Source organism: Sceloporus occidentalis, unplaced genomic scaffold (assembly GCF_023333645.1).
Source record: "Sceloporus occidentalis isolate IW3139 unplaced genomic scaffold, rSceOcc1.0.p SCAF_3, whole genome shotgun sequence".
Taxonomy (NCBI): Eukaryota; Metazoa; Chordata; class Lepidosauria; order Squamata; family Phrynosomatidae; genus Sceloporus; species Sceloporus occidentalis.
Genome location: NW_028316983.1, coordinates 225,122,619 through 225,144,834, shown reverse-complemented (window position 1 = coordinate 225,144,834; position 22,216 = coordinate 225,122,619). Strand labels below are relative to the sequence as shown.

General features: G+C 40.1%; 1 protein-coding gene across 2 annotated transcripts in view; it reads left to right on the top strand.

Moving 5' to 3' along the window:
• LOC149317571 (angiopoietin-1) overlaps window positions 1–22,216 on the top strand; it is a 187,630-nt gene that overhangs the window by 121,030 nt on the left and 44,384 nt on the right. Inside the window, exons 4-5 of one of the 2 annotated variants that reach the window (XM_089518935.1) lie at window positions 5,926–6,158; window positions 20,194–20,321. In XM_089518935.1, the coding sequence (XP_089375061.1) occupies window positions 5,926–6,158; window positions 20,194–20,321 (361 nt within the window). Of the gene's footprint in view, window positions 1–5,925; window positions 6,172–20,193; window positions 20,322–22,216 lie in introns of both variants that reach the window. The other variant, XM_089518936.1, reaches the window with a different exon arrangement.

The window sequence follows — 22,216 nt, the reverse complement described above, 5'->3', positions numbered from 1 at the left end:
GGCGGCATGGCCATGACATCATAATGGCCACGCCCGTGTACACAGGGCACCACCATTATGCTGCCTCAGTTACGTGCTAGGGTTGGGGAGCGTCTGTAAAGGACGCTCCGAGGCAACCCTAGCATGTATCCAGGCCAGCGGAAAGCGCCGATCTGGATCCCTCCTCAGTGACAGAAAAAGTGTGATAGAAAATTTTACTGTCAAGACTACCCAAAATGTCAGTATCACTGCACTGTAACTGAAAAATTAGCAGAGAGAAGACAAGAAGAGGGGGGATTATTTCTCTCCACAGTAGGCTCAGGCAAAAGTAAAATGCTGTAGCACCTTCTAGCTTGTCTGTTCTTCCTTATTAATAACTCTTGCCATCCTGAGCACACACTGAAGTTGGTTAGCCACATGTGTTCAAGTTTTCATCTATGAAATGTTGCAGTATGCAGAGGAATCTTGTAGGACCTTTGAGAGTAAGAAAAATACATTGTAGCATAAGCTTTTGTAGAATTGGGGCTGGTACACATGGGCCTAAAGGGGTGGCTTGATACTGGCCCTTTGAGTGCTGGATTGGGACCACAGCAATTTCACACTGTGGCCCTGATCTGGCATTTTTCCAGCCCAAAAAGAAGTGGCAAAATGCCAGTCCTTTTGAGACGGAAAAAAGCCGCCCTTTTGGTTGTTCTATTGTGGAGTGCAGTGTCTGAATGCTGCACTGCTGGAGCACCACAACACTTCCTGCCATCTGGGCAAGTGGGTGGCATGACGCTGGCTTGGGGGTAGCATTGGGGTTTGTGTCATCTAAACACCATGCTCCCATGCCACCCCAAGCTGGCGCTTACTGCCGATCTGTTTCGGCCCACTGTCTACTTACTCATATACATCTGAGAAAGTAGATCAAAAGATCTTGCTCAGTTGGTTTCAAAGGTGCTACATGATGCCTTTGCATAGTGATATTACAGACTAAAAAAAGCTATATCTGAATTATGGGAGGTTACATCCAGCCCCCTTCACATTGAAAAGCCTACTGCCTGAAACTCACCAAATGTCTAATTTTCCAGTAAAAAACAGAAGAATCATGTGGATATACACTGTTGAAATCTTGCCCAAGAAGCTAGACTAGACAGGCTTTCGATGATTCAGTAAGTTGATCCAGTGCAGCTCATTTTATATTTTATAATCCACCTTTTCTCCAAGCTTTAGTTTTGTGTTTTTGTTAGATGAAAGTCAATGATTCTGCAAGGAAATGTGTATTTTATGTATTAAACAATAAATTTAGCAGAAAGCATTTTTTTTGTTTTTGTTTTTAACAGCTTATCCTTTAAAAAATACTCCAAGCTGTGTTGATGACCCATGGCTTTCATTCAGCATTTGTTTATCACATATAGCATTCCACACTAAAGGTCTGCAATAGTCAATAAAAACAAACAAACAAAAAACATGTGGATGCTATTATGTTCTTTGGTTTGCTTAAATGACCTAAATGTAAGGCACATTGCCACTGATCTCTTAGCCAGAAGTAAAAGCAATAGTGAGAGCCTTGAGAATGATAGAAGGCATACCAAATTAAACATTGGATAGCACATCGATCACTGGCAAGCTTGAACCCACTGGTTACTGTGAATATAAGTAAGATTCTTTTTGGCATAGAAATTCAAAGGATGGATCAGCAGATGGAATATATTTGCATCTTCTTTATTAGATCAGGAGGATTTTATTATATAAAACTCCAGCCATGGCCAAATTGGGGAGGAGGGGCAGGAGCATAAATGGTTTCAGGATACTAGTTCTTAATGCTAAAACTGTGGAGCCAATGCATTTAAATGCCTTCTGTGAAAATGCTTCCTTGGTTTCCAATCTATGATAGTGAGATCTGGTAATTAGAGATGTTGATGAAGATTGCTTGGACCCAGGCTGAAGTAACAAACTTTACGAGTTGCTCATAGTGCAGTTCTCAAAGATGAAGTAGCAGATGGCTCATTATCTACTTCAAATTAAAATCTGAGCTAGAGGACAATTTCCATTTTCCCAGGCAGCTCCCACACAGTCTTTCCTTTGCTCCCACCACCTCTTTCTACTTCCCCTTTCAATAGATAACACCTAATGAGCTGAAACAGCATTACAGCAGGAAAGGAAAGGGAATCAAAGGAATGAGAGTTGATCTTTTCTCTCCTCCTCTTTCTAGCAAACTGACAGAAGCAAGGAAGACCTTGGTGGCCTTTGGAACCCGTAGCTCTCAAAATAAGATGTTCAAATTCTCCTGAATGTAGCTTAGAGAAGACTTTTGGGGGTCCATAACACTTGTATTAAAATTCAAAGATATAGCCATATTAGTCTGTAGAATCAGTATGTAGAGAGATTCTTGTAGCACCTTTGAGACTAACTGAAAGAAGGAAGTTGGCAGCACAAGCTTTCATAGAATTAAGTCTACTTCCTCAGAGGAAGTAGGCTTAAGTCTACAAATGCTCATGCTGCCAATTTCTTTCTTTCAGTTAGTCTCCAAGGTGCTACAAGAACCTTTCTACATACTTGTATGAAAGAAAAGGAAAGTCTTCCAAACTTGAAGTTTTCTTTCTCCTTCAGAGAAAGACCCAAGTGCTCAGTGAGGAAGTCCCCACGTTCTCTCAGCCTATCTTTACCACTTTCCAGTATGCCCCCAAAGCTAGACTTCAGGTAGTTGCCTAGCAAGCTAGATGAATCAGTGTAAGGCATCTGAAACACAAGGAAACAGAGGTTCTGGTACATTTATTTCATATAGGGACCAAGGAGAAATGCAGACGCCCCCCCAAAGCATTTTTGCATACTTTTCTCCTTAAAACACATATGCATTATGTGCCTTTTTAGCCCACCCACCCCCACATACTTTTATCCATGGTTTTGAACCAACAACTGTTTTGCAAAACTGAAATGCATTTCTGATAGAAGGACTATTTTTCTGGTTAGTGTGAACTGGAAATGTGAACACTGGGTCAGCCTGCTTAATAATACAGTACATATCAACCAGAAAATGGTAGTGTCACTATCACAGGAGCAGTAGGGACAGAGATGTGAAATTCTTAATGGGTATATTTACACTGTAGAAATAATGCAGTATGATACCGCTTTAAGTGCTGTAGCTCCATCATAAGGAATCCTTGGAGCTGTAGTTTTTACAAGGTCTTTAGTTTTTGCCAAAGAGTGCTGGTGCTTCACAAAACTTCATATCCTAGGATTCTGTAGAATGGAGCCATGGTGGTTAAGGTGATGTCAAACTGCATTGTTTCTACAGTGTAGATGCACCTGCTGTCAGAAGGGCACCTGTTTGGTACTGTTGTACCACAAGGTTCACATTAAAGGGGGAAAAACCTCTATTTAATTTGATCAGTTTAGAAAATGCTGATGCCAGATTCACTGAGAGAAATTCTGGCAGAAAGATCCTAGTTTGCTCCTAATTTCCTCTTTGGAAGAATCAACGTATTCTTTATCTGAATTACCTCTCCAATGCCAGGTTTCACTTTTCCTTTCTTACAATACACTATGTGCCTCATATAATGTTGCAGTCCAAGCACATTTAGGGTGCCATAATGCTTCTGACACCTCACAGAAGTATTAAATGGATTTAGAGAAATTGGTATTTCATAACTCAAAATATTCTCAATCTTTCATACATGATTAGGCAATTAAAATACATGCCTATGGGTACAATTGTTATATATAAAGATACATGAAACATTTCATCATATTGATATTGCTTAACCTCCTTTTTAATATATTCCTCAATGCTATAAATCCTAGCTCATTTTAAAACTGTAATCTTCATAAAATGGGATGTTAATTTTTTTGATATAAAATCATAGTCAGTCTAGTCACCTCTATCCTTCTGCCAAATATTAATTTTCAAATGGAAACCCTTCCAATTGTTTGTTGGCAAGTGTCAAGGTCAGACCAGGGCTCTGTGAAGTTTTATCCAGAAATGGCTCTGTGTTATGTTGCTCTTGCCTCAAGGTACATGAGAGTGATTCCAAGGGTTCACAAATGTTTTCAACAGTCTTTCTGCTTCCCTTGTAGTTTCTTGGATGTTTTTGTCAAGCAGGAACATGTACATTTGTTTTGGAATACCTTTTTAAATGAAACTCAGGTTCAGTCAGAGAGATACATTATTTTTCGGGGAGAAAGGGGTGCTATCCCAAAGGCAAAAAGCCCTATACAGTTCAGGTCCAGGCTATCTGAAGGACTGTATCATCTTCACCCTCATTATCAGCATGATTGTTCTTATCATCATCATTTATTTGTATAGTGCCATCCATGTACATGGTGTCTTACAAACAGTTGCAGAATAAAACGTTTATAACAGGGGTAGGCAACCCTTTTGAGCCGGGGGCCGGGTTGCTGTCCCTCAGACAACTGGGGGGGCCGAAGCAAAAAAATAAATAATTAAATAATTTTTTAAAAATTAATTAAATAAATAAACCGGGACAAATGTAGGACAAAATTTTCAAATGGAGGGCACTTTTTAAATAAAAAATGGAGGACATGCGAAAAAATTTGCTGATTTTTTAAAAAATGTTAAGATAAATGCATGTTTCTGAGGCTTCTATGGACAATTGCCCCACCATGCCCCTCGTGTGAGACACCAAAGGCCCTGGTGGCAATCGGCAGCAGGAGCGAGCTGCGGCCGGTCCCAAGGCCTTGCCGGGCCGCATTCGGCCCGCGGGCCACAGGTTGCCTACCCCTGGTTTATAACTATTCAATAATATAAAATCCCAAAATCAGTATTTAAATACAATACCCCCACATAGAGAAATAAAACAAAATAAAACAAAATAAGCAGTATAGAGAATCAAATATACTAAAGATATAAAACATTAATCTGAAATCCAAAATTGTTTTAAAAAACATTTCAATATCGATTTGAAAACAGTGAGGGGGAAATCAGTCTGCAAGTTAACACGGAGACAATTCTTCCCATATGAGACTGCCTGAGCTCAAAGATCTTCAGGGGAAAACTTCTCTCTAGCCCACCACCTTCACAGGTATGATTGATGGGATCATGAGAAAGGACCTTCTCTATGGCTGCTGCCAGACTTTGAAACTCCTTCTGTAGGGAGTTTAAGATGGTTCCTTTTTTGCTGTCTTTTCAGCAGCTGGTAAATACTTTTTTGTTCTGGTGAGCCTTTGGGAATTGATTCTTAACAAGAGAACAGATTTTTATGGTGCTATATTGTCCTTAAACCTTGTTTTAACATAGTATTTTAAATGATTTTACTTCTGTGGTTGGTTTAATAATCTTTTAATCTCAATTTTGGTATGTTTTTAATTATATATATATATATATATATATATATATATATATACACACACACACACACACACACACACACACACACACACCCTGTGTTTTCCAAGTATTTTTGAGCTAGGGTATAAATAATGTGATGAGTGGGTGGACATATAGGTGAAAGGCACCTGTTTGACATACTGCATGATGTTCCTCACCTACATCTCCTACATTTAGCTAGCTAATGTTGTGATGGGATATTGGAAACATGGGCTTAAATTACAGGTCTGATTGCTGTGGAACGTTTCTCTGATGAAATCCTATTGTAGGATTAAAATGGATTGATAACAAGAAATATACATTCCCCTTCTCTTCTAGTTTGGCTCCAAATGACAAATTGTATTGCACATATGCTTCCTGATTTTTTTCTTGGTGATAAAAATGAAATATTAGTACAAGTTTAAGCCTAGGGAATCTTTAGACTTATTTGCCCATCCCTATCTCCCTCATCTGCCATGGCTATGACCAGGATATTGGAAGATTTTACTTTGATTTTAGTATTGTATCCAAATTCTTAACTATAGCTAATCTTAGTACCAGTTAATGCTCCCCTTTTCCCTTCTCTGATGATGGAGACCAAAATTTTTATATGTGTGGTATCACTGTGTTTATTTTCCCAGTCTATTGGAACACAAAATCCTTGAAATGGAAGAAAGGCATAAAGGGGAGCTGGATACTTTGAAGGAGGAAAAAGAAAGCCTGCAAGGCTTGGTTTCACGTCAAACATACATCATCCAGGAATTGGAAAGGCAGCTGACTAAAGCAACTACCAATAACAGCATCCTACAGAAACAGCAACTGGAGCTAATGGACACCGTACACAGCTTAGTTAGCATGTGTTCTAAAGAAGGAGGTAAGACAGTGACGTCCTGAAAACTTGAGTGGCAATTAGTGTCTTCCCAGATTTCTCTAGTACTTTAGGATGAATGAATTTCATGCCATGCCTAGTACAATTTATTAATTCAGGCTCTGCTTGTAGTCTGTTAATAGGTCAGTCAAAGCCAAAGGTTGGTGTCCAGAGGAACTGAACTACAACTGCCCAAATCTCCAACCCTATTTTATCCAGCTCCCATACTCTTTATTTTAATCCCCATCTCAATGGTTAAAATATTATTGCTTGCCCAAGCATAATCTTGCTAAAAGGTCAAATTCAGATTGCTGAAGGAGAACAATTTACCACCTCATGTCATCCTTTAAGAAATGAGAAGCCTCTATTGTGGTGGGCCTATGTAGCTCAGGAAAAACTATCTTTAAAGATCACTTTGGGAAGTCTTGAGTTCTAGGGCCTCTTAACTACCATTCTTGGATTTGACATTGGTTTATGGATCTCACACCTGTGATCCTGGATTTGAGCAGATCCTGCTCTTTGATTTTGAAGTCCTGGCTGCTGTTTTGAAACTGACCTTGTGAAAATGAGAACTCAGATTTTCCTAATTCAAGTACTCATGATAGCCTGTCTTTACACTATGGAAAAAAAAGTCTTTACACTCTGGAGAAAAAGTGGCATTTCTGACATGGCTTGCCCTTGCGTGGCTTTCTTTTAAATACTGACATGATAGTAGTGCTGTTTGTGGTAGTGAGAGAGATTCCCTGACAACTTGTACCAGTACATGTGTTTTAATTGGTGTGTGAAGGACAAAAGGTGAGGAACAACCAAATCTCTATAACCTAAGTCACCCCCAAAGTATTTGGAAGCCACTATATTGGTTTGGGTGGGCCTCATTTTCTTCCAACTTGATGGGCCTCCAACTACCTTAGAGAATATGTTTCATTGTTGAGTGCTTCAGTGGTCCTTTTCATTGTTCCAGTCTTCATTTTGTGTCTGAGTATGTTTCATCTTCATTAGGCTCTTTCTGGAAACCACTTGTAAGTACACAAATTGTGAGGTTTCTAGAATCTTGCAAACCTAACAAAACTCATATCAGAACTTTGTAATAGAAGTAAAGATAATGGGGGAGGGGGGGAGAGAGAGAATCCATTTTCCAAGTGAGACTCAGTCCATCAGTTTTAATATGAATTACATAAGGCCCATGTTCAGCAGATTGTTCTGAATGACTTGGTGGTTTGCAACTTTACTCATACTATTGGGATTTGGCAATGTAAATTTTTGTTTATTCACTCTTGCATGCAAGAACAAATAATTGCAAGTTAGCTGGGCAAGCTTACAAGTGTGTTATGCATTCTCAATCATTTTTGATAGGGAGAAACACAAGTTTTTCCATAAACAATCAAGAGGTCCCAAAATATGAAAAATCTTCTGGCAGTTGACCATGATTTTGGTGGGGTTCTGTGGAGGGCCTTGATGGGTCAAGACAATCTTTTTCATTGAGGATGAGAAAATTTATATCCCTAGTAGAAATATGTAATGAACAGCTCAATCCTCTAACTAGTTAACAGAAGGCATCTGAGAATAAATTTATGAAAGACTGGTGATGTCACAGAAAGACAGCTGTCTTGGATGCATGAACAACTTGTTTATATTATACATTTTAGCTTTTATCTTTATCTGATTTCAAGAAAAAGATTTCAACTGAGGCTTTAGTTGAACCTTGAATGGGAAGTATTCTGTCTTAATAATGTGAAGGATCAAATACATTGGTGTGTGTGTGATTACTATTAAACAGCCTACACTGCAATCAGAAATAGTCAATTTTGGGTTAATATAACATCTGCATTTGACAGATATCTGAAAAGTAACTATAGTAACAAAGCACTTCATCCTTCATTATATCAGCACATGATTAGATGTGTCAGAAAATGTTGAAATATGCTATTATCAAGATAAGCCTCCTTCAATTAGTAATAGGATTGGTTAATTTTTTATCAGAACAACACACAGTAAATATGTTACTCATAGCACCAGATCTTAGATTAGTGAATAAATCAAAATTAATTTTGCTTGTCACAGGCTTTTCTCAGCATTCTATGATATCTAATACATCATAATTATCATGGGTTCAAAAACAACTAAACTAGCATTTGACATCCGTGGCCCTTTTTTTTAAAAAGGCTTTATGGTTCAGTGTAATGACTTAGGGCAGATTCAGAATAGACTCACACAAGCCCTTTGAAGTATGGATCAAAATTGTGTTGGCCTTGACAGCCAAAACAAACGAGCATTTTCACAGCTTTGAAGACTTCTTGCAAGAAAATGCTTAACTCGCCTTGATTATTCACAAATTTGCAACATCTACACTAGTTTTATACTATACATTATAGATTACAGGACATCTCTGAGAAACAAAATGCTCATAAAAGAATTACATATTTTAAAATTTGAATGGCTATAACATGTATAGTAAGTAATATACTCAGAAAGAAAATAAGAGAATGAAAAAAGCTGTGTAAATCAATTAAATTGTGCATTTACATATGTAAGTTAGGAAAGTTATGAAAACGTGTGAATTTTAGTGCAGGGAAAAAAATACAAAACCTCATAAACTCACCTGAAACAATGATGGGAACAAAAGTCTGGAAGGTTTGTGAAAACTTAATGAAACTGAAACTGAGGCCTTGTTTACATGGGTCAAAAGGCCTGTTTTCTCCAGTTTAGGCTTCATCCTGTTCAGATGATGCACATCACAAACCCTGGTTCTGATGTGAGTAGTCTGAACAATGTCCAGCATGGTCTGCACTAGAACTGGAGTAAAACACACTTAACAGTTTAAAAAATCTACTTGTTGCTTCAAATCTTCCATGAAGATCTAGAGCCCTTCATTCTCACACCTTTGTGGCTATCTGTGTAGGTGTCCTGCTGAGCTACCTGGAGTGTCTGTGGCCACCATGAATCACTCATTTTGAGGCCAGCATGAGGTGACCAGCATGTGACCATTGCTGAGAGCCTCGTTCTGACCTCAGAAAAAGTGCCCCATGGCAGATGTATCAGGTGTCTCCTCAGGATGCCCATGCAGGCAGCTGCTATGATGTGGGAACACAGGGTAAGGTAAGAGAGGCAGGTTGAGGCAGCTGCAGGACCAGGATAGTCCCAGCTGTGCCTGGAGTATCTTGGACAAAGCAGGCAAGGCCTGAGAGTTATTTCCAAAGTGGGCAGTATACCCACCTGGGAGTAGAGGAAATATCCAAGGGGGCTGAGTGGGAAAGGGGGTGGCAGGAGGGTGAAGGAAAAAGATTGTGGCAGGCGAGCCTTCAGTCAAAGTATTGGTGCTCAAGAAAGACAAGCTGGACCAGTGTCCTTTAGGGACATGGTGGGGATGAGGGTTGCATGAAATTCATTTTTGGGGTCCCTTAAAACCACCATGCAACTTCACTGACCACTTTGTGTGGTGGTGTCTCCTGCTCATTGCCTGCCCACGTGAGTTCACTACCTTAGTTGCAGCTTTCACTTGTAGTAGCAATGGTGTTTGGAAAACTCTTGTGAGGTTTGGCTGCAGGGCTTCACTTCTGTAGCTTGGAGCAGCTCCATTTTGGGACAGACTGGCTGACTGGAGCTTGTCGTGCTGCCCTAAAGCAGTGGTTTTTGGACTTTCTATTCCAAAGTCCCACTGGCAATGCTGACTAGAGCTTCTGAGAACTGATGTCCAATCTACAGTGACTGACAGCAGCTTTTCATGCTTCACACTATGTCTCCCTTGGAACCTACTGCATGCCACACATTTTCTACCCTTGAGTTCTGGGTCCTCCATATTTGATTATAAGCCTTATTAATGAGAAGCAGGATTGGCTTCCAGGTAATGGTGGCTAATGATTTTCATGTTGATGGATTAGAAACCTTGTCTGCACTGGTGAGGATACTCAAGGGGCAACTAAGAGTATCCTGGACCCACAGCTGCCCTGGCTTGCCCCTGTTATCTGGCCCTTCATTCTGGCACTGTAGCAGCTGTCTACATGGGTATTCTGCTGAGCCACTGAGTGCATTCACCACCCCTGCAGGTCTCACTCTTCTGAGGTCATAATGAGGCGCCCAGTGATGGTCGCATAGTTGGGCACCTCTTTCTGATCTCAGAATGAATTACCTATGGTAGTGGCAGATGCACTAGGTGTTTCCATGAGATGCCCATGCAGACAGCCTTCATGGCATGGGAATGGAGGGTACCAGATCAGATCCCAGGTAATAGGTAACTTATTTTAATAGGCATAGCTCAGATCTGTGGAATGTTCTGGATGTCATCCAAAGTTCTCACACCAGAACCAGAATTAGAAGACATGTGTCTTCTGAACAGCACAATACCAGAAGGGGGGCAGAGAATGGGCCTTTTGGCCCATGCAAAAAAGGCCAGAGTCTGGATTTTTTTAAAAACAATTTTATTGTATAAAACATAGTACATCAACAACAAAAAACACATTAACGATTCCAGTACATACATATCCCATCTTTCACATAAATCCAATCAACCTATACAAACATGAAACCTTCCTGCTTACTAATGGATACCTGCTAGATCTGTTTTTCAAATCTTGTACTGTCTTAGTTATCCCTGTAATGGTTTTCTCTTTCTATGTATTACCTTTATAACGCTCATACATAGTAATGTATCTAGATGTATCTAGATATATGTAACCTCTTTTTTTTTCCTACCGATAGTAATGCCTATCAACTGTATGTTTTTGCTTTACAAATTTTAAATGAATTGAGGCACTTAAAAAAACACATTATGAAATACTGTATATTCCATCTGTTTTCCTTCATTTATATTCCGAATATTTCCCTCTTATATTTCCCAAACCATTTATTTTAACTTTATTTCTCCTCTAAACTGCCCTTTATAAGCTCAATCACCAATTCTTTAACGAAATGGTTGCCAATGTCCCCCATTTCTTTTCAAAAAATTCAAAGACTTTCTTCCAGCTGTCTAGAAATTTTTCTGATTTTTCATTTCCCAATTTTCTTGTTAATTTATCTAATTCTGCCAATTCATACAATTTTAATAGCCAATCCTCAGCTTTAGGTATTGTCTTGTTTCTCCAAAGTCTAGCATAGGTCATTCTTGCTGAACAAATCATATAAAACAATACACATCCAAATTTCTTCTCTAACTCCCCATTGATCATGTTTAACAAAAATATTTCTGGTTTGTTTTCCAATCTTATATTTAGTATTTTATTTATTATTTTCCATACATCCGACCAGGTTTTTTTTTGTTTTTTTTTTGTTTTTTTGTTTTTTGTTTTTTTGCTTTTTTGCATTTCCACCAAATGTGGTATATAGTCCCCTTTTTCTTTTTGCATTTCCAGCATTTGTCATTGGAGTTCCCATACATTTTACAATTTTACAGTATACTCTGTTCTCTTGCAAATGAAGAGTTCACTCTAAATGTTTTATTAATTTCCCAAATATATTCCATTTTTGGAATTTCCTTATATTCTGCCAATACAGTTACAACATAGTCATATAAGTCTTCATTTTTTAATTCTTTTAATCCACTGATTTTTAAACAATTTTCTCTGCTTTTTTGATCCTCCAGAGCCTTTTGGTCTAAATCTCTTTCATGTTGTCACTCAAGTTTTGTTGTAGCATCCTCTAATTCTTTGGATTTAACCTCCAAAACTTTAATCTTTGATTTCACTTGACTAACCTCTTTTTAAACCTCTTCTAAAGATTGAGAAATTTTCTTAACTTCAGATTTAAAATCTTGCTTCAAATCAGTCCTCAAGCCTTTAATTTTCTGTTGCAGATTCATTTGCATATTTTCCATTTTTGCATTTATTTTCCGAATTTCTTCTAACAGTGGGTTTTGCTCCATTGAACCTCTCCTTTGCAGCTGCTGAGTCTGTGCTGCTGCAGCTGCGGCTTTCTTAGCAGCTGAAGCCATTCTTAGCTAAGGTTACAGTTTCAAACACTTCTAATTACCCCAACAAAAGGGGTTTAAGAATTCAGGAATTCCCCTTCTTATTTTGGCTACTGTATCAACAAATCCCTTGGATAGTAGTTTGTCTCTAATCTTGTTCAAAGTCAAAGAGGAAAGGGAAATAAAAAAGATCTCCTATATTCTGGAGGCAAAATGGACGAAAGTCAAAATGAAGTAACAAAAAGAGAGAAAAAAAGTATCCAATGCTTGGCAGTTCTTTTTTTAATAAATGTTGCAATTCGCTTAAAGCAGGCAAACTCTATCAGCTGACGCTGACTTTGAACTGACTGGTATCCTAAGAAAGCTTGATGCTTTATTATTTTGTTACCCCCCTAGCTTTTCCCACACCTCCACTCTTGCTTTGGGGGTTCTACTGTTGTTGCTTACTTGTATTTGGTTGCTGGCGCTGTAAACCTGGGCATTTGTCTCAGTGTTTGGGGAGGAAGGGCTCTCGCGGCTCCGTATCCATTCCTCTGCTCCAGCGGTTTGGGCTGCTGTGCTGTTAAGCAACCTTCGGCTACCCCACTGATGCAAGTGCCTTCACTTCACTGGAAGCAGATGGGACAGACCTCTGTGTGGTCCCAAGGATGCCCCCTTGCCTGAGGGCTGTGTTGCCAAATAAACCACTGTCTCCCCTTCAAAGCAAAGACAGAGGGAAGCGGCTCTATTCTCCACCAAAGAATGAGTCATCAGAGCTCCCGCGGCTCACTTCTTGCACCTACGCTCACCAAACGGAAGTCCCACCAGAGTCTGGATTTTAATCTGAGCCCAGATTAAAATTTTAAAGAATTGTCCAAGGTGCTGAATCATACCCTCAAAAATAGCTCCTTGAAATTGCAGACTATAACCGATAGCAAATTCACTACTCCACTGAAATGAAGCCACCATGTGCCATTGCTTCTCTGTGTGTTTCATATTGCAGCCAAAAGATCTGAAAGCTACCCATTGCCATCCTTCTATTCCTTTGGCAAGACAGGGAGGCTAGTCAGGGCTCAGATGGGAATCACATGGCAAACAATTTCAGTCCAGGTGCAGCAGGGCAGAGTTGGGAAAAGAAAATTCTTGGCATAAGAGATTTTTTGATAGGGATAAAAGAAAATCTTGTTGCATCCTGAAGTAATTACAAACTGAAATCTTGCCAGCAAGGCAAACACTTTTCTACATTCGGGGGGGGGGGGGGGTATATTTTGTAAAGAACACCAATTACTTACAGCTCAGTTTCATACCCAATATTGGTGGGGGTTGAGGAGTAACATGTTTTAAAAGGCCTTTGTTCCAAAGTGAAATATAACCTTTTCATTTGATACATATGCAAAAGGAACAGTGTTATCTTCTGAATCCCTTATAAAGTTCCCCTCTTCTTCAGCTTCACAAAAGAGTCTGGAGTAACAAACACTTGAGGTGAAGCACAAAAATCAGTGTGTATAGAGCCATTGTACTGTCTATTCTCCTTTATGAGTCTGAAACATGGGTCACCTATCGGCAACACCTACGACTCCTCGAACGCTTTCATCAGCGCTGTTTACGCACAATCCTAAATATACACTGGACTGACTATGTGACGAATGTTGCTGTCCTTGAGCAAGCAGGGATCACCAGCATTGAGGCCATGCTATTGAGGACGCAGCTGCATTGGGCAGGACACGTTTCTAGGATGGAGGACCATCGCCTCCCAAAAATAATATTCTATGGTGAACCTGCCATGGGTCAGCGTAAGAGAGGCGCCCCAAAGAAGAGATACAAGGACTCCCTGAAACAACACCTCAGGCTTGGCCAAATCGATCACCAACAATGGTCCGCCCTGGCCTCTCATCAGGAGGCATGGAGATGCACTATCTACGATGCTGCAGCCTTTTTCAAAAACTCACGCCGAATAAGTCTTGAAGAGAAACGACAATGCAGAAAGAACCACAACTTGGAAACATCACCCAAAGAGACATTCTGCTGTACTTTCTGCAACTGGACTTATCTCAGATCAAACTTTTTAGTCATCAACGCACCTGTAGAAAGCGCAGGATGAGTCCTTCCTGAATCTTCGTTCGCGAAGAAAAGCCAGAAAGAGAGAGAGAGAGAATGTTGCCTTTCTTCCTACAGCCAAATATCCAGCACTTTGAGGAATATCTTCCCTGCATATATTTGAAAAGCCTGGGTAGGAATTGATGGATCTGTCAATTTCACTGAATTCAGTCACTTTAAACAAACAAATCTCAAGTTCTTCCCTCATATACATTAAGAAATTTTGGGATTTTTTTTTTTTAAACCCACTAATTTTACTGATCTGCACTGACCAAACTGGGGAATAGCTATTTCCTCCTGTACGTTCCTAAATTTAATCAGATGTACTTTTCTGTGATGTAGTTGTGATGTAACAACAACACAGATTGTGGCCCTAATTTAGCATTCTAAACATTGTTGAATAAACAGGGATTCCTATCCAGCACTTTGAAAGGTATTCAAAATCACCTGCCTGTATAGATAATTAGATATATTTGTCACTCTTGGTTCTTGCCATCTTTATTTTATCTTTATTTTTTAAAAAAATCTCAATTTCTTTCCATCATATTTTGCAAAGAAAGTATTAAATTTTGGGAAGTAATTATTTTTAAAAAGCAACGGTCGCCCGCCTCACCGGGCAGACTGTTTTGCCGCTAGATGGGGCTGGACTACAAGCCCCAGAGTGCTCTGGGGCTTGCCCGGCTCCTTATTGGTGCGCGGGGGCGGAAGGGGCAGCCCTTCGGCTCCGCGACGCTCTGGGAGACGGTTTCATTGGTGCGGGGCTTCTGGTCCTCCAAGGCTTTCCATTGGTGGGCTGGGCCTTGGAGGCGGGGCCCCGCACAGCACGCAGGGAGGGAGGGGCCTAGGCCTATATAAGGCCGTGTTGCTGGCCCTTTCCCTCAGTCGGTTGCTTGGCTTCGAGCAGAGCGGAGCCAAGCTGTGGAAGGGAGCAAGTCTTGGTGCTTCTCCCGCCCGCCCACTGCTGTTGTTAGGTGGTTTTTAGTCACAACTTGGCGGCAGCATAGGCCAGGATCTGCACGTTGTGGTACCAGGGCTATGGAGTTCTGGTTTGGGAGTCAATAGGTACCCGGGGGCGAATAGGGCAGGCGTTTGGCCATTGCGGGGGCCAGAATGCAGGAGCGCCTCCCGGTGACTAGGGGCTTTGTGAATTGGTGAACGCAAGACAAGGTTTGCGGTCAAGTTGTGTTCCTTAGCCCCTAGGTCATCCCAAGCACCGGGTGGGTGCCCGGTTTGGATAATCAGACTACATCGGGTGGTTTGATTGCACAGATCCTGACCTCATGCTTTGTGCCAACCCTACCAATTGTTTGCAAATAAAGTTGTGGCCTTACTTCCAACATGTTGTACTGTGGTTATTTGACAGCAACATCTGAGGCAAATGAAATACTGTACTTACTTTTGTCTAGGTCTGGATTAGAGTATTATAGAGAGCTCCCACATAGGAACCTTCCTGGTGTTATGAGATTTTGATGACCTTATTCTTCATTTAGTCATGACTAGAAGAAAGTGCGCAGGGTGAGGATTTCATTTCCGCAAATTTTGCAAAATTTTACAAATTCATTCATTTTTAGGTGGAAAGGACATGAATTTATTGATTAATTGATTGATTTTAGTAAGTGTGAGAGAAACCAGAACTGGTAGATTAGATCTTTTATGCCCAGGGATTTGTATACTCATATCCTAGTAGTTTCGGTTTGAAATCCTCTGTATTCAACCACATTAATGCTGAATTAGGATTTCTTTCTGTTCTTTTTCTGAGGGTGCCTTCTTCTTTAACACTTGTTTGCCATACAGGTACAACATAAAGAGATATAAATGCTCAAGGGATTTGAATTATAGATGGTAGGGTCACCATGTATCCTAATTTATGGAGGGGAGTTTCTCATTGGGAAATGCTTTCAGAAGACAGTCCTTCACTTGAAAGTATCTTATCTTGATCAAACTGCCTATTCGCACCTGTTTTAAAGAGAAAGAGTGATAAGACTGGAGAGTGAGCAAGGCCATTAGGTTACCAGTTCAGCATTATGGCCCTGCAGTTTCCAGGCCAAAATCTGACTTAGTGGGCTTTGATGAGCCTTGTCAGTTGCTCTACTACACATTGGAGTCACCTTGAAGACACACAACAACAGCAGGTTTATTCTAATGCAACAGCAATATGCACTTCAGTCACAAAATTTTCCATGCCTAGTGGTACACTATGTGCCTTTGCTTGAGAGCAAATACAACTGAACAGGTACAACATGTTCTTATTAAATTTTTCTGACAACAAATAGGGAAGAATTTGTTGACCAACCATGGAATAATGAGACCAGACACAGTAGTTGGGGTTAAACAAGGGCCATCTTTATTCACCTAAAACCTAGTTAAATGTTTGAGACTGAGGGCTGAGCTAATGAAAGGAGGTGTTGCTTTAGCAGAGACACAGCTGGCAACTTGTGACACTTCCCCAGCCACCCTTGGGTGAAAACCCAAACCCAAAGGGCAGTCAAAAGATGGTGATTTCTGAAAGGTCAACCTGGGTAGTTCCCTCTCCAGACTTATAGCTTTATAAGAGACAGTAAGCCCACAGACTTTCCCCACCCCCTAATCTTGTGTCCCGTGACCGTTCCAGAGCCCAACCTACAATCCAAAAGGCTCTGCTCCCACTCCCAAACACAAGCAACAAAACAGGATTTGAGATATAAATAAGCCCCTCGCATGCACACCCACAGTCATTAACTCAGCTGGGAAGGAGGGGAAAAGGCAATCACTCTTATAAACATAAACAAAGACAAGCTTTGAATTGCTAATACCTCCTCACAACTCACATTTCACTTTGTGAAAGAAGGAGGTGAAGCCAAGACCAGCCAGATGTGTTAAGCTAGTACACAGAGGCTAAAGTAAAGCAGATTGAGTAAAAAGAAGTTGAAAACTTAGCCAGGTTTACTAATCCTTGAGAACCTTTTTTTGAGGCATTTTTCTTTCTTTCTTTCTTTTTTAATTTTTAAAATATTCCTTCCAACCCTAGAACAGAGATGCTGCTGAAGCTGACTAGGCGCAGATGTGTCAGTGAGCCTTTGGGACAGGGCTGGGGAAAGGGGTCTAGGATGATTCATTGTGGCTAGTTAATTGTGGTTGCTTCAGCATGGCTATTTCTTTGCTGCTGATTCAACACTCCTGGTCTAGCATGACTAGTTGATCATGGTCATCTCAGTGTGACTGGCTGAATGCCGCTATTTCAGCGCCACTTGGAGTGGACGATTCAACGATTCTCTTTTAGTGTAGCAGTTTAAACAAACAGCTGTTTCAGTACTGCTCTATCACCAAGTCCATTTAACATAGGCATCAGAGTACCTGAAGACAATCAGATGAAAGAGGTTAAGTGGGGAAAGTGATCAGATGAAAGGAGGGTGGGGTGGGGAAAGTGATCAGAAGAATGGATCACAGACAGATGAAAGGAGGTGAATGGAAAAAGTAATCATGATCACTTGATCCCTTTCCCCATTCACCCTCTCTCCATCCCTTTCCCCATTCACCCTCTCTCCATCCATCAGTTCTCATTCCTGTGTTGAAATGGGATTGGTGGTAGAGCTCCACTGAGATACCACTTGTCTAAATTTTATTGTTGGCAGAGCAGCATTGAATCATGTGCTCTGATCAGCCCTGAAATGGTTGCTGCACTAAAAGGGCATGATCAACTGGCCATGCTAATCCAGCTATGCCAAATCAGCTTTGCTGAAACAATCAGCTAAAGTGGCTACAATCAAATGCTTGTGATGAATCATCCTATTCCATGGGGAAAGTGTTTTCCATATGCTCTCAATGCCTTTTATGAGACTTCCAAAGTACCCCAGTAACCCCCACACATATAGTGCAAATTGGGGGAGGTCTTTTTTATTTTACTGTCATAAAGTCTCTGGTGTTGTTCCATCTGATTGCTTTCATTGGAAATCATATTCATTAGTGTGTGGATCATGTGAAAAAAGTGTTAAAAGATTACAAACACAGCAAAATGGTCAACAAGACCCTTAGATGCTCTGTGCGTTATTTGAGGGATGAAATAAAAATGACTCACAAATGAAGAAGGTCCAGATTTGAGGTACATACCTACAGGTTTCCATCTGGACGTAATACACCCCATCTTCCCTGTCAGTTGCTCATGCAACTAGGGCTTGGGATATTTATATAGAAGCTGGCAAGCATTTTAACCTTGTAAATCTTTTTTCAGATAATATTAAAATGGAAGTCAGAGATGAATTTCTGTGTTTATCCTGTTTTGAAGTCTTGAGAAAGGTTGAAAAAAATACTGCTGGAGTATCTATCTTACTCCCAAAACAAATGCACATGTAGTGGGCTAAAGAACACTGGTAAAAGAGGCCAACTTGCCTTGGAGGAGTTGTACCAAGGAAAAGCTACCTTGACTGGTCAAGCTGCCTATTCACCTACATTAATGATGGATGCATACATGCCCTCCAATACAAAAGGCAGTGTATCTCTGTGTATTATTTTCTGGGGAACATGATGTGGGAGGGGGACTATAGCTTTGTCAGTGGAAGTGGTCCTGCTAGAGCACCGATTCCCAAACTTTGGTTCTCCAGGGATTTTGGACTTCAACTCCCAGAAGGATCAGCCACCTTGACCAAACAGTCAGGAATTCTGGGAGCTGAACTACAAAACATCTGGAAGGACAAAGTTTGGGAATTGCTGTGTTAGAAGGTTTTCCAGAAGCAACTCGATGGCCACTGTGTAGTAGGGGAAAGGCTTTTGGTATAAACCAGGATGGCTTTTCTTATGGTCTTACAGTCTTAAGAATCTCTATGTAAGCAAAAGGAAACAATTGTTTTCATCTATTTGCACAAGGACTGCCTTCTGAGTTTGTATTTCCAAAAACAACTGTTGAGAGGTAGGCATTTTCTGAGCCTTGGATTGCCACTGAAAATGCTTTTTCTTAAAAGAATTTGGGTAATTTCAGAGTTTCAAAGCAAGCAGAGAAAAGGATGTCCTTCTCTCATCAAGAAAACTGGCCCAAATCAAAAAGGCTGCTGGATCAGGTGATCTGACCCTGTAGCTCACAGCAATCAGTGATAGTTTCACTGAGAGTAAGCAATTAAATCTGAAGAGGATGAATCTACACAGAATATTATTTAACATTTACAAAGTAGAGGAGTCCTTCTGGGTGGGGTAGGGAAACTGTTCTTGAACCATTATTATATGGTGGTTAGTGGGATTAATTCTGAACTCTGGAAATGTCAGTAACAGCACTATACTAGATGTGTCTTCATGTTGCTGTTGTGTGCCTTCAAGTCATTTCTGACTTATGGTGACCCTAAGGTGAACCTATCACAGGGTTTTCTTGGCATGTTTCTTCCATGGGGGGTTGCTATTGCCATCCCTTGAGGCTGAGAGAGTGTGACTTCCCCAAGGTCACCCAGTGGGTTGTCCTGGCTGAGTTAGGATTCAACCCCTGGTCTCCAGAGTCATAGTCAATGTTCATACCACTAAGTCTTGTTCATTTCAGTGGAGATTCCTCAGACATAAAGGGTAAAGTCTAATTCACACACTTCACATGGAATATCTTGATTAGCCTTTCTCAAACTTTTTATCTTGGGAGAATCCTTGAAATAATTTTCAGGTTTCAGGGAACCATTGCATAAATATTATTATTATATCTATAACTAAAAAAAAGTTTCATATTTTTCCCATTTATGATCTCTTGCAGAATCCCTAGTGATCTTTTGCAGAACTCTAGGGTTTAAGGGAATGCTGGTTGGGAAATCCTGATCTAGGTGAAGAGTGGCTATGCTTTACAGCAGAGTGGTCAATTTTTATTCATTTATTTAACTTTTACTCCCCTGTTCATATCACTGGTATACAGAAATTTAACAGATGATGTTGTCCCCAAGACTATGCTATTGATTTCTGCATTAGGTTGCCATTAAAAGCAACACAGCAGGGCCAGTAATATAAAAACAAAATGAAACAAAACTGGCAAATAAGTCACTGACATAAATGCCTCTATTGGTTGAACATTTAACTATGATTGTTGCTGCAGATGTCAATATCATATTCATTTTCCTTTTCTTGCAGTTGTGCTAAAGAATCCCAAAAGAGAAGATGACAAGCCATTCAGAGACTGTGCTGATGTATATCAAGCTGGTTTCAATAAAAGCGGTGTCTACACTATTTATGTGAATAACATATCAGAACCTAAAAAGGTAAAAGTAAATCAGTATCCTGCAGAGCTTGCTGCCTGGTGCATCTGGTAACCTGGATGTGATATTTTTAAATTGAGGTGGGCACCTTCCCCAGATCTGAGGGCCACATTTCTACTCCACTCTGAACCTGTCCTTAAAAATAAATATACATGCATTTTTACTGAATCCCTCTTTATGTTTCCTAATGGCTATTGGGGGAGGAGGCATTTTCAAAGTTTTTGTGGTCTCCCTGGATTGTTTTAGATCAAAAGTTACTTAAACAGCATTGAGGGAGGTGGAAATCCTGGCCAAACTGACCCCCACAAGTCTTAGGAAAAGCAACTTCACAACTCTAAGGCTGCATCCACACAGCAGAAACAATCCAGTTTGACCCCACTTTAACCATCAAGGCTGAATGCTATAGAATTATGGGATTTGTAGTTTTGTGACGTATTCTCTGATAGAGAGCTCTGGTGCCACAACAAACTACACTATGCAGAATTCCATAGCATTGATTTATGACAATTAAAATGGAGTCAAACTGGATTATTTCTATAGTGCAAATGAAGCCTTAGAGATATGAAGTTACTTTTTCCAGTAAAAATAAAATAAAATAAAATAAAATTGCAGTAAGATATAGGAGCTGTGGGAGTTCTGGTGGGCCACACTGGGGGGCTTTGGGGGTCATATGTGTCCCACAGGCTCAGCTTTGTTCACCCCTGTTTTAAATCCTGTTGCTGTGGGAGATAAGGCAATCATATTTTCTGCAGTCAATACTCTGTTGAGTCTGTTCATCTGCCCTATCCTCTGGATGACATATGTAGATTCCTCCATGTTGTACTACTGTCTGCTACAGCTAAATGGGTGGCATTTTGGTGAGTTTTTACATGCCTGGTCTATTTCATTGGCTGCTCCATTTATCAGGTGAAGAGGAGAGAAAGAAATCTGGGGCTACCATGAGGGACAGTCTCATATGTCCCATAAATGATTTCTTCCAGCCTTAGATTTCCATTCAAATGCCTGCCAAAAACAATCAGTGTAAGGATTCAGTGGCTATTGGACGGTGCCCAGCCTTCTTGTGTTGTTAAGTAACATATGAACAACAGTGACAGCTTATAAAAATACAGAGAATTGACAGTATATTTAAATATAAAACAACAACAACAAAAAGATGTTTATCTGCTTCCAAAGGGTTGCTGTTGGTCCCATATATCTTTTATCAGTTTTGAGAGTTTCATTTAACTAGGAACCACTGAGTTATGATGACTATAGTTCTATTCAATCTACCTTCAAGGAGATAGAAAAGGAGAGTAATTGAAATTCTTCCTATTTCCCCTGGGGGGTGTGTATATGTTCAGATTTCAACCTCAAAATATGTTAAAAGGTGTTTAATGGTTGAATGCTTTGACCTTGTCTGGGACAGGAGCCAGTTGAGGACATTTGTTGGCTTGGATGGTGGAAAGCTAACATTTATAATCAGCTTGCTGCTCCTGTTAATGTGGCAGGTGTTCCCATCCATTGCTAAGGAAAGTGCCAGACCACACAGTGAAAAATTTAGTGCTTTAAATCCCTCTGTCATTGTCTCACTCCCCCTTTTTAATTTGCTACATCACTCAAAACAAGAAAACTTCAAAACCTGTTTAGAAAAGGATTTTTTTTAACAGAAAGTTCCTATATATATATACATACCTATTATCTTTCCTCTACTCCCACTTACTGAATTGAACATTAGAATTTAATGTTTAAAAGAAAGGAAAAAGGTGATCACTTGGTTTCTGGAGACTTGATGTGAATGTTAAATAAGATACATGCATTGCTTTAAAAATACCTGCTGTAAATCAAAGACCAATGAAACCACAACTGTAGATAAATGTTGTACTCAAATGTCATTGTGGAAGGAAGCACTGAGCCAAACT